This window comes from Camellia sinensis, chromosome 9, assembly GCF_055761805.1.
Source record: "Camellia sinensis isolate YWXY chromosome 9, ASM5576180v1, whole genome shotgun sequence".
In the NCBI taxonomy this organism is placed as follows: Eukaryota; Viridiplantae; Streptophyta; class Magnoliopsida; order Ericales; family Theaceae; genus Camellia; species Camellia sinensis.
In genome coordinates, this window is record NC_138969.1 from 119,452,149 (window position 1) to 119,469,448 (window position 17,300).

Sequence of the window (17,300 nt, forward strand, 5' to 3'; positions counted from 1 at the left end):
ATGAAAATAAGATTAATTTCTTGTTGTTGAACTAAAATACAATTTTCGCAAAAAATTAAATAAATTAGCAACACTAAATGCCTTCCATACAAGATTTTGCCTATGTCATCAAAATGATTTTGCCATTTCTTGCTATGCTGAAGTCCTGTTTGGTAGAAATTTTTTTAAGTTAAAAGATGATAATCAAAAAGTAGAAGCTAAACCACCACTTTCCAAACTTCTAAATCATCAACTTTTTTTAGCTTATTTAAGTTATTTTTGTCTAATAAGTTATAAATAGAAGGTTCACCAAACAATCTGGTACAAACTCTCAAATTAAAATAAGCTATAATTACCTCTTAGAAACTGTAACAAATAGTACCTAAGTGTCGGTTTGGCAATATCTCTTTTTTAGTAGTCTTTTAACTTTTTGACTTTTTTATGAAAGTGAAATAAGTTAATATGGATTGAGTTTTTTAGTTGAATAGATAATTGTGAGAAAAAAAAAAAAATTGATTGATATATATAATATAACATGTTGACTTTTTAGATTTTTTTAATTTTTTTGTGGCTTTATAAAAAATTTTAACTAAAAAAATCACTAACCAAATGAGGTCTAATTATCTTATCTAGTCTTCCAAGAATTTCAAGGTGATGTTGTGCCCATTCAATAACAAGAAGTTGTGTACTTATATTATTACATAGCCCCATAAAATAACAACAATATGAGAAAATGATAAAATATGATTAGTTAGGCACACAAATACATAATCCTTCCAAAACACAGGTAAGTTTGGGAATTATCTAAAATAACTAAAAAAATTAACCATTCTCACAACTTTCTACACATTCTTCATATAAAATTAAAAATTCAATTAAATAACTAATTCTCAAAACAATCTTTTCTACTTTTGATGTCTCCTGTGAGTTGATAATAGAACATGAACAATTATGTGATATTTTACACGCACACGTCATAAGGTTATTTGTTAATAAATTTCAAATAACTGTATATAACTTATAAAAATGCATGAATAAAGACTAAAAGAAATTGTATTTTGTGATCTATTTTTTTTATATAATTGTTCTATAAAATTATGTGATTTTTCTGTGAGCTTCATTTTTTTCAATCAAAACGCTCATAATTAGGACTCGTTTGAAAATAGGTTTTTTTTTAATTTTTTAGTTAAAATATGAGGTAAAAAAATTAGTGTGTTTGGGATGATCTTTTGGTTTTTTTACAAAAAAATGTACAAAAAGTAGAAAGAAAAGAGAATTTTTGATTTTTTTTATAGTTTGTTGGATTTTTGACAATTTTAATAACTTTTTAACTTTTAAATCAAAATATAATTTTGTCAAATGAGGTCTTATTTTCATAACTAAAATGCTTGGGACCCCCCAAGTAAGGGACTTCCATGACCCCCAAAATGATATGGACCAATTATGTGTTTTTGTTTATTTGTTTTTTTTTTTCCTTTCCTTTCCTTCCCGGATCAGTCACAGGTGGGGTTGTGGGATTATGTTTTTTTTTGGAGGTCTGCAGTCATAATTATCATTGACTTCGACACATTATTCTAAATACATTTTATATATATGAACTTTATACTTACCAATCATTTTCCATTTAATGTTTCTTATGATGCCCCATTACTTCTGTCTGCACGAAAAAAAAAAAAAAAAAAAAAAAAAAAATCTACCATTGTTAGTCACGATCTGTTTAATTATCTCCAAATAAATTATTTTTTTGGCTCAATAAAGTTAAAACTAAATAAGTTGCTTAGTTTGGTTGAAGAAGAATTAGTAACGTTTTTAGAATCTTGTTTCATGTTAACAAAGTTTACAACACCGTAAGGTAATATGATAATTTTTCAATACAAGTAAGAATTTGAAACGATTCCAAAAAATTTCTCAATGATAAAAATGAAGAATAAAAAATTAGCAATTACTAAAGCATCAATTTTTTTAGATTCTAAAAAAAATAAAAAATAACAAAAATGTTACAATAAGAGATAGTTTTAGTCTCTAAAGTATGCACTTTGTTTTTTTCATTTTTAGTCTCTTAAGTTTCAATTTTTTCATTTTTATTCTCAAAATTGTCAATTTAGTCAAAGATTTAACATCCGTCTAAATTGATAATAAAAATATGAATAAAAACTAGTTTTGGTCTCAAAAGTTTGTGTTTATTGTCATTTTAGTCCCTCAATTTTATATTTTGTCATTTTGATCCTCAAAATTATCAATTTGAACCAATTCGATCCTAACTCAAATTGATAACTTTGATAACCAAAATTATAAAAGTTGGGAAACTAAAATGGTAAGAAATGCATACTGTAATGATCAAAACTATCTTTTACCTAAGGATAAAATATTTTTCCTACTATTAATGTAAACAAACGCTAGAGATAGGACCAAAATGATAACATTGAAATTTAAGTGACTAAAATAACAAATAACGCACACTTTAAATATTGAAGTTGTTTTTTATCCAGAAAGATATGTTCAAAAAAACTCTAACCAAACATTCCATTAGTTGAAATATAACATTGCATTAGTTGAAATATGAATGACTGACAATGGACATTTAAAAATTGGTAATTAAAAAATAAAAGTCAAAAACACCCTTCCCCAGCTTTCTAATAATCATTTTGTTTAAGCTATTTCTGTCTAATAAGTTTTAAGCAGAAATTATACCAAACAGTCTGACACAGACTCGCAAAATAAAATAAATTATAGCCAACTCAGATAAGTTATATCAAATAACCCCAATATACTTCAGCCAATGCAGATGATAGCAACGCTAATTAGTTTCTCCCATTCTATTATGGCCCAATTTCGTTTATGAATGTTTTTTTAGGGTGAATAAATTGTTCTTTTATTATTTATTATTTATTATTTATTGTTCATGAATGTTGCTCTGTTTCCTTGTTGTATCATGACATTTCTCCTTCAGCTTCCAGGCAAGGAGAAACATACGAGGCATTTAAAAAAAATAAAAAATGATTCACAAGTTTGCGTATTGATTATCTAAAATGAAAACTGAGAGGATCATCTATTGCCCAATTTGGCAACAACCTAATGAAATGATTCAATTATAAATACCTTCCAAAATGGCATTATATAGTCTCATAATACCATATATTATTATTTTTATACGAACTGTAAAACGCACTATGTGAGTCGTCCTTTATCTCCTAACTACCTAATAAAGATGGGTTAAAATTGTGCCACCTATAAAGATTTATACACGTGAACAATATTAGATAGTATTCTAGAATCACCACTTTGACCTTACCAGTAGACATCATTTCCATTACAGTTAAAGCATTAAAATCAACAAAAACATCAGGAATTACCCCTAAAAGAAGTCCTATTGTTCCTTTAACTAGATTGCCAGACAAGAAAAACTTAAGATTCCACAAAAAAATGATTTATGATGGTATGTTTTTCAACTTCCATAATTCCATAAAATGAGGCAAATTAAAAATATATATCCTAGAGAATTAATGCATGTACTATGGACATCTAACAATGTAAAGAAATCTAGAATAAATCATGATTTATCCGATCAGTAAATCACACCACAGTCTAAACCCTTTAAAAACTATCATTTGCTTTCCCATAGAAAAAGCATCAATCTTCAAATCTCACAATATAGAAAGCATCTCTAAACAATCATGAACAAGAAAAATCTTCTATCAGTGTAGGCATCGACAAATCTTCTTCTTCTTTGTTTTCATAAATTAGCTTCAATTTAAAATAGGATGCCCTGTGATTACGACCTAGGAGTTGAATTGCTGCTAAACTGCAATACAGAAGCCAAAAAAGTGTCAAGAAACAGTTACAAGTCCTTGTTTATATAGATTCACATATAAGCAGTTGAAGAGAATCAATCATAAATGTCAGATATTTTAATGGAATACTTTTAAGTTATTACTAGTGTGATTCATGACTGCATCAATGATCACTAACTGTGGTTTTGGAATCAAATCTTATTTATTGTTAAGTTAACCAAATAATTTTTTCAATCAAGTCTAAATCCAATTGGCTACATGTAAAATGTGATATCTGTTGTTGAAGAAGCTGCAAGCAGTGAAGCAATCCGATGGGTTTAATTTTTCTTTTATCAAGAAGGTTTGGAGCATCATTAAAATGGATGTTATGGTCTTTGTTTTAGGAATTTTACAAGAATGAGAGAACTGTAAAGGGCCTTAATGCTACATTCATTGCCGTAATTCCTAAGGTTGAAAGAGATTCATGCTTTGAGGAGTCCAATCCCATTTAGTATATTTGGTAGGATTTATTTACAAAATATTACCCAAGATGTTATCAATCAAATTAAAGAAGGTACTTTCAGAAGTTATTAGTGTACCACAAGCTGCCTTTGTGGGATAGTGTTTAAAACTGATTTTAAAAAAGGCATATGATCATGTTAATTAGCCTTTTTCTCTTATTGGATATGCTTGACAAGTGTCTTGTGTGTGTCTATGGGTACTAGGGTTGTGTGACTTGAGAAAAGACTGACATACCTAGGCAATCAAAAGCAAAGACCCAATAATCAATCATGGGGAATTTTTTTTTTAAATAATCGCTAAATATGTTTGTCCTTCAATGGATTGGGGACATTTCTAATTTTGAAAAAGAGGAATTACAACTGAAAAATGTGCCTGTTTTACCATAATGCTAAGGAGGTCATCATCCGGGAAACTGCCCTTTTTGCATTGAGTCAATTGGTTCTTCTTTTACTTTGAGATTAGCTAAATTTCTTCCTTCATGTTGCCCTGAAATCGGAAAACAACAGAATGATGAATTCTATAAAACTCAAAATTGTTCACTCAGTACATATCTATGTAGCTGACTAAATATCCATACCAAGTAAAAGAATAATAAAATCAAAGCAAAGACTGTGTCTACTGAAACTCCATCAATCAAAAATTTATTAAAGGAAGAAACCCTTTTGTTTTAAGTGGACATACAGTGAAATCTGCTCTCAAATTGAAGTGTAATAATTGATATAACATTCTTATTTTATGGTCTGAAAGCTTGAAATTCTGTCAATTTATAGGATTATTTCAATTTTGGTTTCATTGATATAGGAGTCGAAAAAGAAAAAATTAGCAAAATACTAAAAACCAAACAGAATTCAATGATATTGGGGAACAAAAATAAAAAGAAATATACCAAACAGAAAGATGAAGGGAGAATAACTAACATGGAAGCAGCATGGCAAGAGAATCAGGTTGAAAATTGGATTCAATTGACTTGAAGCAACTCCAAGCATTTGAAAAGGATGAATATAGCCCAAAGCCAACAGGCATACTGCTTGGACCAGATTGTCCGGTGTTAAAGCTAGGAAGCTGAGAAGAAGACATCTTGACATTGTCATCAAACATCTTTGCTCCCGAATTAATAGAGTGAAACCTCATCCCATTCAATTCAAAAAATGGAGATGGAGGGACACTTCCAAGCACGGTTGGGCGCATTTGATCTGCTACTACTTTGGGAGGTAGTTGGTTTTGTTGGAGGAGTGTTGCATTTGATGTAGAAGCACCAAATGTTTGAAGTCGGCTACCAAATGAGGTGATCCCAGTACTCATGTATTGTTCTGCAAATCTATTGTGATGATTGATGGTGTTTAGGCCTTGATTAATACAAGATGTGGTGATTGTATCGGATAGAAGCCCGTTTGTTTTGTTTGAATCGATATTGTCCTTGCTTTCTTGGCTCATTTTAGCTTTTGTGTTCTCCTTCCTTAAGGCATTTCTGCACCTCTGCAATCAAGAAAAAGGAGTATCAAAAAACAAACAGTTAAAGAATCACAGTTTAGTTTCACTTGCATTACATATCTGACTAGTTCATGATGCAGGATATAGAAAACAGAGGACTCATAGCCTAGAATGCCATATTGGAAGCTTGATGGAAAGACCAAACTCACGTAAAGGTGGCTAGCAACACTACTTCGAGGGATCATCGGTTCATTCATGATTTGGAGTATCTTCTTTGGAACTGCTTCTGCAAAGGTACAAAACCACAGACCCAATAATGTTAGGATACACCCCAATACATACTTTTACCTTTGTCATGTTTGTGTGATATTAGCAGCTAAGCTAGTGCAAGGAGCAAGGTTTTACATAGTGGTATCGAAAGACAATTAAGTATGGATTACAGTGTAACCTTATTGGAAGTATCAAGCCATATGTATTGGGAATCAATTTGGTGTAAATTTTTTAAGTTTTTAAAATAAAATAAAATGAAGATCCAAGACTTACTTTCTACTCCTAGTAGCCGAACAGCATGGACAAATTTGTTATGCAACACTGCAGTCCAAATTACCCTCTTCTTCTTATTCTTCTTCTGAGCAGAAGATTCCTCATTAGAATGAGTGTTTGTTTCATCTTCTTCTTCTTCTTCTTCTTCTTCGTCATTGCTCTTTTCCCTTTGCCTCTTTGAAGATGGAATTGGGGGGTTTTGATTTGTTCCTGCTCGCATGGTGCCAAATTTCATTGTATTAAATAGATTTTTCCGGACCACATGCTGCCAAATATTCTTCACTTCTTCCAACCGAACTGGCTTTATCAGGTAGTCTCGAGCTCCATGCGTTACCCCCTTCATCACCAATTCTTGGTCATAATTTGCAGACATCACTGCAATTCCAAACTTATGTTTAAGATTTAATCTCATCCAAGTTAATGTATACTGATTAAGAAATAATGAGCTTACTTATTACTGGCATGTCCATTTCAAGGCCTATTATCTCCAAAAGCTCGAAACCGTTCATATCAAGCATTATAACATCAGTAATCACAATATCATAGCTTTCTTTGTTCTTCCTCAGCATTTTAAGAGCTTCTGTTGCTTTTGTTGTCACCGTAACTGCATACATATCAAAATGCACAAAATTTTGGAATAAATAGGCCTAACAGTTCAATGACCCTTTCAATAGTCAAGATTTCTGTATCTCTACTCTCTAGAGTAAGGAATGTAGTTTTAGAAAAAAATTCTATGAAACAGTGCATTAAATTCAATTTGTTTGGCTTTATATGTTTTGATTGAACTCCCTCTGAAAATTTTGTAAGAGTAACTAAATAAAAATATTGGAATATGAACCCTTTTTTTTTTTTTTTTTTTCTTTTGATCAGCAAAAAACTCTTTATTGATGCTAACAAAAACAAAATACATCTTGGTATACGTCAACAAAGAGGGAAGACAAGAGCAAAAAGCATCATCATATACCTCCCTAATCCCAACTAGGTTGGCACCAAGAAGACTGTATAATCATCTGCTAGCTCAAACCAGGAGGTTGGAGAGAAACCAACCAAAGAGGGAACAAGCAAAAAAGAAACAACACCAAATCAATGAGACTCCAATAGCATCCATCCAGCAGCATCCAGCAGCAGAACAGAACACTCAGCACTGCCTCACTCCATTTTGTACTCCAGATAATCACACAGAACACTCAACAAAGATAAGCACAGAAACAGAACCTGGTCTGGTTTAAATTAACCACAAAATCAGCAAAAGCAGCAGCTTAGTGCACCCAGCAGTGCAGAAGCATAAGCATAATAGGGAAGACATGATCTTCTGCCTAATCCCCAAACTACAAAATTCAAATTCATTTTGTGTTTTTATAACCGAGAACTAGTCAAACCCACAATAATGGACAATTTTGAGGGGGACTCTAGTTTGACCATTGTAATAAAATAAATATTATTTTTTAATTTTATCAATTTAAATCATAAATTTTTTATTTCTTTTTCAATCTAAACCACCTACCTCCCTATTTCCAATAAGTAAAATCAACGAAAAATATGATATTTTAGTCATTAAAATTAACAAAAAAAAGTGTTTTATATATTTTATGTACACATATATTGAGTTTGATGGCTAAAATACTATTTTTTTTTAATCCGCTTTACTTAACAAAATAGGTTGATGGTTTAAATTAAAAAAAATTAAATTTTAAAATTTAAATTGACAAAATAAAAAATTCAAATTCAAATTCTTTTGTAATTTTCTTTAAATTTTAATATCCAACAATTTAGTAACATTATACTTCCTTGGCTGTTGGCTTTAAAAATAAAGAGAGAAAAATGGAGCAATTGCCCAAAGTTGCCTCTTTTTTTTTTTTTGAAACAGCAAAAAAGCACTTTATTTATAATAAACAAGCAACAATACATTGACATCAAACTATAAAAGCAAAGGATGCCAAGAACATCATAGCAAAGATACAATAGAAATGCTATAACTCCATTATGTTCACAAACCCAAAACTAGCAAAATCATTTTAAAAAAAGAAAAGAAAAATCACAAGCAACCCAATAAGATGTCCACAATTTGAAATTATCAATTTATGTAACTTTGTAGTTATGCTAAGTACAATGTATACATTTAAAATTAGGAATCACACGTATACATTTAAAATTCAAAAAAAAAAAAAAAGTCTAAGAATCATATTCTATAAGTACTCTCTACATAAATTTTCATATCCTCAAGAATTATGAACTTGTTCAAATAATAAACCAAACCCAATTTGTGATCTTCAAGCATATAAGTCTATATACATAATGGGATTGAGAATAGAAACCTTTATAACGACACTTGTTGAGAAGAGCAGCGACAACTTTGAGGCAGACAACGTTGTCATCAACCACAAGAACTCTCAAACCCTCCGGAAAGTTGGCATCCACTCTGCTTTGCGGTGGTGCCGCCCGGTTCAGACTCACATGAACATCAATCTTTGACATAATGAAAACACTTTTATTATTATTATTCGAAGAAATAGAATATCTTCAGCAAGATATATGCAATTTGCAAAGTGGGTTTTGTTTTGGTTTTCTCTTAGGATATCACTAGGATTTTCTCGGGAAAATCAAGCAGGAAAATGGCTCCATGAAAAAGTTCATGAAGAGGGAAAGGAATATAGGAGAAGCAAATCTAAGAGGGATCACTATGATTGGGGAGAGATGTCCACGTAACGGTCCAAGTAACGGACAAACCAAAAGGGGAAAATATTGAAGTGGAGTTTCCTGCTAATACAAGTAATGAGTGTGTGAACTTGAGCTTCACTCATCTACGGATTGGTTCCGAAGCAATCGAAACCGGCTCCAATAACCCTTTGAATTTTTATTTTTATTTTTATTTATTTTTTTGGGGACAAATTACTCCAGTGTTTCTTCTAAATTTATTTGCATCAATTTTGATCTTAAATTTTTCATATAATGTCAATCTAATCTGATTGGTAATGTTATTTTAGAAATTGAACTAAAATCGATGATCAAAATGGTTATTTACTATTCCTATAATAATTGAGAGGTTACTATCTAATTTAAAATAATCTATTTCCTTTTGAATTAAATATTTTCTCGTTGATTTTTGTCAAAATTCTTAACAAATATTATCAATTCAATTAAATTAAGACTATAAAAAATTAAAAAGTAAAATTAATACAATTACAACGGCAAAAACTAAATTGACATTGTGGGTGTTTGGGAAATTGCTATTTTAGTAGACTATTTTAATTTTTGATTATTTTAGTAGGTTAAAATTTATGTGTTTGGAAAGGTAGTTGAATTTGTTTTGTAATTGAATGTAATATTTGTGAGAAAAAAAATAAAACGATTATGAGTTTGATGTGACATTTTATTTTATTAGCTATTTTAGTCTATTTTGTCTTTTGTGAATTTTAACCCAAAAAGGCAAAAAATAGCCTTTGCCAAACACCCCCATTAAAAATTGATTAAAATTTCAATACATCAATTACTTCATTACAAATGTTGACGTGTAAGCCCTAGGCAGAAGTGAGCTACGCAAAAACTGCCAAACCTGAACTGCCCGCACCTATTTGAGCGGTTTCGCAGAATCGTTAGGGTAAATTGCCGATTAGGATTTTTCTATTTGAGATGTAATGCCCCGAAAATTGGGCAGGGTATATCTATTTATACAACAAACCCACCTAATAGACAAACACATATGTATAGTTAACTATTCCATACATCCATTTCCATTTAATCACAAATGCCAAATACATGCTGTTCGCATCTCAATGCCTCAGTTCCAATCCCAAGCATGCATTTTACAACAAGTATGAAGTGAAAGCCAAACAGATAATAAGTGCCCTACAGGCTTACAAATTTATCCAAGAACATTCTCGGTTACACAAAATGAAGTTTCAACTCAACGCAAATACAGTCTTGGGCTTACATTCAACAAATAACAATAAAACAAAAATGGAGCCTCAGCTCCGAGTTCTTCCAAGTCAGTGTCTTGGTGGAGACATATCATCTGTACCTGAAATGGTTTCCTTTATAGGGTGAGCTACAGCCCAATAGAGATATACTACACAACATATGGACCATGACAAGACTAAAGAGGAGTATGCTCATGCCATGCTCATGATAAAACAGTTTATCTCTCTTTTTATTAAGCATGCAATGCTGAGATGCAATAACAAATATAAAACCATTTTCATTTTAAATCATATCTGTTACATGAATATAGGATCTGTGAATCTCTAGGTGAGTGTCTGCAAGTAGACCCTAATGTACTACCACTGTCATTTTTACCAATAAACTGGAAGGCTCGACACCTAACCGCGCGGTTCCACACCCCCTACCTAGATTCACAAAGTATTTATCTTTTCGCAAATAGATATATTTCCAAACATTTCTAAAAAACAGATACATTTCTAATGAAATGAATGTAATGCAATGTCCAATGCAACAAATGAGGAATGTGGTTCAATTTACCTAAATCTCATGCATTTCTACAACCATTATGGCTATCTTCCACTGATAGTCCAAAACAGATATTTCTAAACAGATATTTAAACAATTAAATTCTAAAAATTTTCATAAATACAATCTATTCCACATCTCATCAAATATGAACAACTATACTAGTTTTCATATTACAATCACGTCCGGTAACCTCTCAAGGTCCATTTCTAACCATGCTGGTTTTATTCCAACAGATACATTAAGCAAAATAATACCGTTAATGCCCAAGAAAATATCATTTTCTTTCCAAACTCATTCTCCAAGCATTATTCAACTATGACATCCTATTTTGATCGAAAGCCCCGAAACTTAAACGTAATTCCTTTGTTTTCTTTAAAAATGCTCTTTTGGCCACAAACCGGTAAAAATTTCAAGACCAATCGAATCGAAAATCCGTTTTTGTTCAAATTTAAAACATAACTCTTTCATAACGTTACAAACATATTCCAAGTTTACACTTTGCAATTTGGGCATCAACTTTTTATTTTTCTCAAAATTTATCTTTTAAGCAATTAAATCACAAATTTTTAAAAAATTCTAATTAAATTATATACAACTTTAAGCTCCCTATAATCAAGTGAAAGTGCATAAAGAAGTGTAGGAAAAATCCCTACCTCGAGCCAAGAAGCTTTCAAATTTTTTGATAACAGAAATTAAATTTTTTGGAGCCAAACGATGCATTATCCGCCCTCTACGTTTTGATCCAAAGCACCAGGGGTCAAAAATGACTTACACTAGATCAAATCCAAAAAAAACCAACTTGGAACCTCTTTTCTCTTGTTCCCTCAGGGCAAGCACTTTAAGAATTCTCAAAAGTTGAACAAAATATCTATTTGGTTACTATTTATAAATATTTTTTTTTTGTTTTTTTTTTTGTTTTAACTAAACAAATATCTAACCATATATATATACACCTATATATATAAATTAAAAATACATTTCAACATCTTTAATGACTAAAGTAAATACAATATTTTCTTACCACAAAATATATTTCGTTTAATGGTACATACCACAAATATTCACAACTCTTTTATGGTAGTCAAATAATAATAATAAAATCACAACACTATTACATGGTTACTAACGGGTCACAATTCAATCAATTGGGTCCAAAATGAATGGAGTTTAATAATTTAAAATAAATCCCCAATTGATTTATCTCAAATCATGGTCGGAACACCCAAAACTCAATTTTAAATTCTTCTATAAATTAAACCGAATACCAATCAATCTGTAAATTTTCATAAAATAAATACTCATCATTAAATTCTGAAATTTTTATCCAACGTGTTAGACTCATATAGGAAAAACATATAAAAATTGCATAATTTTCTGAGGTTGGAAACTATTTTTAAAAAATACAAAGCCGAACTATTTTCGCACAGAATTTACACGGCAATCAAATTCGAAAATTTGCTCAATTAAGTTATGCGCTAGCTATTTAAAAAAAAAAAATTTGGGTCATTGCATGCGAGTTGCGGGTTTTATCCGCACCTGCACTTACTCACTCGCATCTTTATACGGTTTTTTTTTTCCTTTAAATCTGGATCGTCAGATTTTTCTGTAAGTTTTGTAGAGGGGAAAGATAAAGTTGGTGGCAATTTTTTTTTATTATTTTTATCTCAGAATCCTTCTCAACATTTGAGTTCTCTGTTATTTTTGGACAAAACTTGAAGGTTTGTTTCGCAAATTATTTTCTTTGCTTTCTAAACCACAAAATAGGAGTATAAAACTTTTTTTTTTTCTCTTTTTCTTTCTCTTTCTCCTGAAGAAAATTCTTAGAAAGAGCACTGAGATTTTCTATGAAGATTGAAGATTAAATAAATTATATAATTTTCATTTTCTATGGAGTTTGCGAGTTTGCAAATGTTTTTATTTTATTTTATTTAATGGGTTTGGATAAAGTTTGACAACAATTTATTTCGATTCCTAACTAGTTATTGTTATTGCATTTTGGTTTTTGGATGAATGTAAAAGTTACTGAAGAGTTACTTTTAGGTAAGTTTAGGATTTTGAATAATTTTACTTTAATTGTGTTTGTCACACCCCACTTTTTATTACTTGGAATCCATTACCAAATTCATTAAATTAAATCAATTTCAGAGATAGCAAGCGAAACATCCTAACATCACGAGGAGGAATAAATCAAATTCTTTCATCTGAATATAAAATGAATGCAACAGAAGTATATCTAAATAAATTGCCCGAAGGCTTACATCTTAAAAAGTAGAAAGAGGGTTTAACCCTTTTACATCAATGGCATTCCGCCCATAGATAAAAGGCCCCGTGGCCAACAGGTAAAGAAGATCCATGACCTTGAAACACTTCTCGATGTTCACCTGAAAAAGGATTAGCAACGTGAGATAAACATAATGTCCAGTAGGGATCTCAACATGATCCTAAACAATAATAACTTACAGATAGCTATGATCATGAATACTTTGTCTTATACTGTATAAATAATGTGATGGTTTATACTGAAGTATACGCATATAAGTACTTTTCTCAAATCATTCATTTCATTCCATAACGTAAGCAATTCACATTTCTTTCTTCTTATTACCTTTTCACCAAAATTTATATGACAATAACAAATTTCTGAAAGAATGAATTTCACCAAAACCTTTTTTTTTTTACGCTTTCTCCCACTTTCCAGACTTACACCTGATTTGACTTTTCAAAACATGTTCACAAGTATTTAATATCCTTCATATTTCTTACTATCTCAATATAGTACTTACGTCCATTTCCAACACATTCGTATCTATACATGTATACCTTTAGTACAAAAAAAAAAAAAAACAACAAGCAACCAACGATTATTTACTCAACAAATGAGGTAACTCGGCCTTCGCGCAACTTAACCATCACAACCCGCAATGAAATGCCAATTTACCAGACACCAGCTGGAAGGTAATGGTACCTCTGCCAATTCTCCAGGCGTTAGTTGGAAAGTAATGGTACCTCTCATTCTCAGTGCAGCCAATTCTCCAAGCACTAGCTGGAAGGTAATGGTACCTCTCATTCCCAACGCAATACACATTTTCCAACCATCACTTTATACAACAAGTATAATTAACTCGAGTGCACTACATTCACATAATCATTTCAACATCACAAAGTCATCCTCCACCGATGACCAAGGACAAAACCTCTAAACAAAATGTATTCAATACATGTAATACAATCATCCAATTTTCATGAGGCATTAAGTCCAACAACACAATAATGTTCCAAAGCTTTCAACTTACACCAAGGTTCTTACTTAATTTGCAAAAAGAGTTATAATTACCCGTACCTTTCCAAGGTTAATTTCCACAATTCCCAATTTACAATACACCAACTATACCTTCAACAAAACTCAATTTCCTTCATTTAAATAAAAAAAAAAATCCAGTCATGGATAATAAGGTCATAATTCACTCAATTTCTACTTAACGAAGGTGTAACTCAATAATTTTAATCTCATGGTTAAATCCCTTTTTTAACAATTAACAAACTATCAATTTGTTATATTTAACTATAATCAACCCAACACAAAGTTAATGCTAGAATCATAAGACCCAATTTAATATCAAATCAATTACCAAATCATTAATCAAATTCCTTAATTCATAACATGATTATTTCATAATTTCAACCCGTTTGATCTATTAGGCATTATATAAAAAGAAAATTTAGGGCTTCACCTCTTGCTCAGCATATACATGTTAGCCACTTCCCAATTTAACCCAAACAACAACCTATTTCACAAAATTTCAATCTCAACTACCAAATCTTAGATCCTCTATCATGATTTTTTTTTTTGAAAAATCCATAACAACATGGTTTTTATGCAATAAAAACTTACCACATGTCTATCTATAGACGAGGTATTGAAAAGATAAAAGAAATCCCTACCTCAAAGAGAGAAGAGGAGAAAAGTCCAAAAATCAACTTTGCTGGAATTCGATCTACACCAGTCAAAACGAAGCTCTCGGTATGCTCGTCATTTTGGTATAAGGAACTAGTACCAAAATCCCAATGAATTCTTGAGATCAAAAGAAAATGCAAAGTTTTGAGGGTTTGGGTAGAGAGAGATGAGAGAAAAAGAGAGAAAGATTGTAGAGAGAGAGAGAGAAATATAATCAGAAATGAGTGAAAATGAGGAAATATGTGCAATACATAGATGAAATGCATGAAAAACGAGACTGAACACGCGTCTGGCCACACTTACGGCGCTCTCTCACCCCCACACGTGCAGCTCTCACCCCTATCCGTGCGGTCTCTCCCGCACTTGTATATAATGCAGTGTTGCATACAGCCTTCCTCTGTTTCCCGCACGTGCGGCCTCACCTCCTGCACATGTGGCCCCTCTCTCGTATGTGCGGCCTTGGCCCTCCAGCCCGGAAGATCTTCAACTCAACTCTCGATATTCCGGACCCGACCTCGTACCCATCGAAACAAGAGAAAACACAGAATTGAAACAAACAAGAACAAAAATTTTGAAGGGAAGTTTTCAAAAGTAACGAGCCCAACCATTGACAGAACCACACTTCAAAACTTGACATTTTAACGAAAGTAAATCCAACATAATTCAAGAGAACAAGGCAACTTACGTACCAGTCATCACAGTGTTGCTTGGTACTAGATAGTGAATGAATTTTTAAAGGAAAAAATTCATTCCGCAAATTGCCCGCAACTGCCTATACGTCAGCAAACCCTATCCGCACAAACCGCAACCTACACTGTGGGCGGTTGCAAATTCAATCTTTTCCAAACTGCAGATATGCAGGCAAGTCTAAATTGCAAACCAAACCATCAAAAAACAATTTGATAGCACCCCTAGGTGCCACTTCTACCCATTTATGAATATACTAATCTCTAATTCTGTCTTTTCTAGTCTTGCCATACTTCCACCTTACATCCTCATCTCAGTAACACTTATCTTATCTACATGTTGTTTCTTAGTTGTCCAATATTCTGTCCCGTGCAACATTGTTAGTCTAATAGCCATTCTATAGAACTTTCATTTTAGTTTAGTGGGTACTTGTTTATTACATAGTACTCCAGACACACTCCTCCATTTAAGCCACACTACCTTAATTCTATAGATCATATCCGCTCCAATCTCCCTAACCATTGTGATAATTGATCATAAATAACAAAAATATTCACTCTTAGGTAATTATTGGTTCTCAATCTTCACTTCTTATCTACTTCCATTGTTATTGTTACTAAAATTATACTCCATGTACTCTGTCTTAGTTCTCTTTATCCTAAATCTTTTAGATTCAAATGCTTTTGTCAAAGTCTCCAACTTAGTGTTAACTGCTTCTCCAATCTCATCCACCAACACAATATCATATACAAAAAGCATACAACATTGCACATCATTCTGAATATTTCTCGTTAACTCATCCACAACTAAAAGTAAAAAGGTAAGAACTTAAGGTTGATCCTTGGTGTAACTCCACAATAATTGAAAATTCACTTGTCCCTCCAACATGCGATCTAATAGTGGTCATCACACATCCATACATATCTCTAATCACATCAATGTACCCTTTTGTCACCTTTTTCTTTTTTAACACCCACAACATTATATCCCGAGGTACTCCATCATATGTTTTCTCAAGATCGATAAAAACTATATGAATATCTCTTTTATTTTCTCTATACTTTTATATTACTCTTATCAAAAGATAGATTGCTTCCATTATTGACATACCCTGCATAAATCCAAACTAATTCTTTAACACCTCTGTTATATCTCGCAATCAATGTTTCATCACTCTCTCCCACACTTTCATTATATGACACATTAGCTTAATTCCTCTATAGTTATTGTAATTATGGACATCTCACTTATTCTTATAGATTGTCACTAAAATACTCTTCCTACACTACTCTAGCGTTTTCCTTGTCAACAAAATCTTGCTAAATAACCTAGTCAACCAAGCAACCCCCCTTTCATCCAAGCATTTCCAAACTTCAATAGGAATATCATTGGGTCCTAAAGCTTTATTCGATTTCATCTTCTTAAGTGCAATCTCCACTTCAAAGTTCCTAATCCTGCAATAGAACTTGTAGTCTTGGTTTTCCTTATTACTGGCTAGTTCCTTTCCTTTTGACCTTCCTCCATGTTCCCCATTTAACAACTTCTCAAAATAGTTCTTCCAACTCTCGTTAATCTCTTCATCATTCACTAACATCGTAGAGTCCTCACTCTTAATGCACTAAACCTGATTAAAATCTCTTGTTTTCCTCTCTCTTATCTTAGCAAGTTTGTATATTATATTCTCTATATCCTTACTATTTAGTCTGGTGCATAGGTCATCATAGGCTTTTAACTGAGCCTTTCTCACTACTTTGTTAACCACCTTATTAACCAATCTATAGCTATTAACGTTATTCTCAGTTCTATGCTTTTGCCACTTTTTACAGCACTTTTTTCTTTTTTTCTTATTTTTTTTATTTATTATTTATTTATTTTTTTTTATCTTTACTACTGCTTAAACCCCATCCCTCCACCACCAAGTTTCATTAGAGTTGGGTCCCTTTCCT

The 17,300-nt window shown here is 31.8% G+C and overlaps 1 protein-coding gene across 4 annotated transcripts; it reads right to left on the reverse strand.

Moving 5' to 3' along the window:
- Positions 1 to 3,500: 3,500 nt before the first annotated feature.
- LOC114282873 (two-component response regulator ARR14) lies at positions 3,501 to 8,986 on the reverse strand. 4 transcript variants are annotated; one of them, XM_028225636.2, is made up of 7 exons: positions 8,561 to 8,986; positions 6,697 to 6,849; positions 6,246 to 6,620; positions 5,912 to 5,988; positions 5,189 to 5,747; positions 4,653 to 4,757; positions 3,501 to 3,781 (listed from the first exon to the last, which is right to left on the reverse strand). In XM_028225636.2, exons 1-6 carry the CDS (start codon positions 8,718 to 8,720, stop codon positions 4,672 to 4,674), a joined length of 1,410 nt encoding a protein of 469 aa, XP_028081437.2. In that variant the 5' UTR covers positions 8,721 to 8,986; the 3' UTR covers positions 3,501 to 3,781; positions 4,653 to 4,671. The 4 variants fall into 4 exon arrangements, with proteins under 4 accessions (XP_028081437.2, XP_028081438.2, XP_028081440.2 ...); XM_028225637.2 differs by lacking the exon at positions 8,561 to 8,986 and adding an exon at positions 7,210 to 7,575; XM_028225639.2 differs by lacking the exon at positions 8,561 to 8,986 and adding an exon at positions 7,325 to 7,519.
- Positions 8,987 to 17,300: the final 8,314 nt, after the last annotated feature.

Coding starts and splice junctions, on each gene's coding strand:
- LOC114282873 (XM_028225636.2), bottom strand. CDS start 8,720: ATGTCAAAGATTGATGTTCATGTGAGTCTGAACCGGGCGGCACCACCG. Junction 6,850..8,560: donor CAACAAGTGTCGTTATAAAG/GTTTCTATTCTC, acceptor ATATGTATGCAG/TTACGGTGACAACAAAAGCA. Junction 6,621..6,696: donor AATGGACATGCCAGTAATAA/GTAAGCTCATTA, acceptor TTGGAATTGCAG/TGATGTCTGCAAATTATGAC.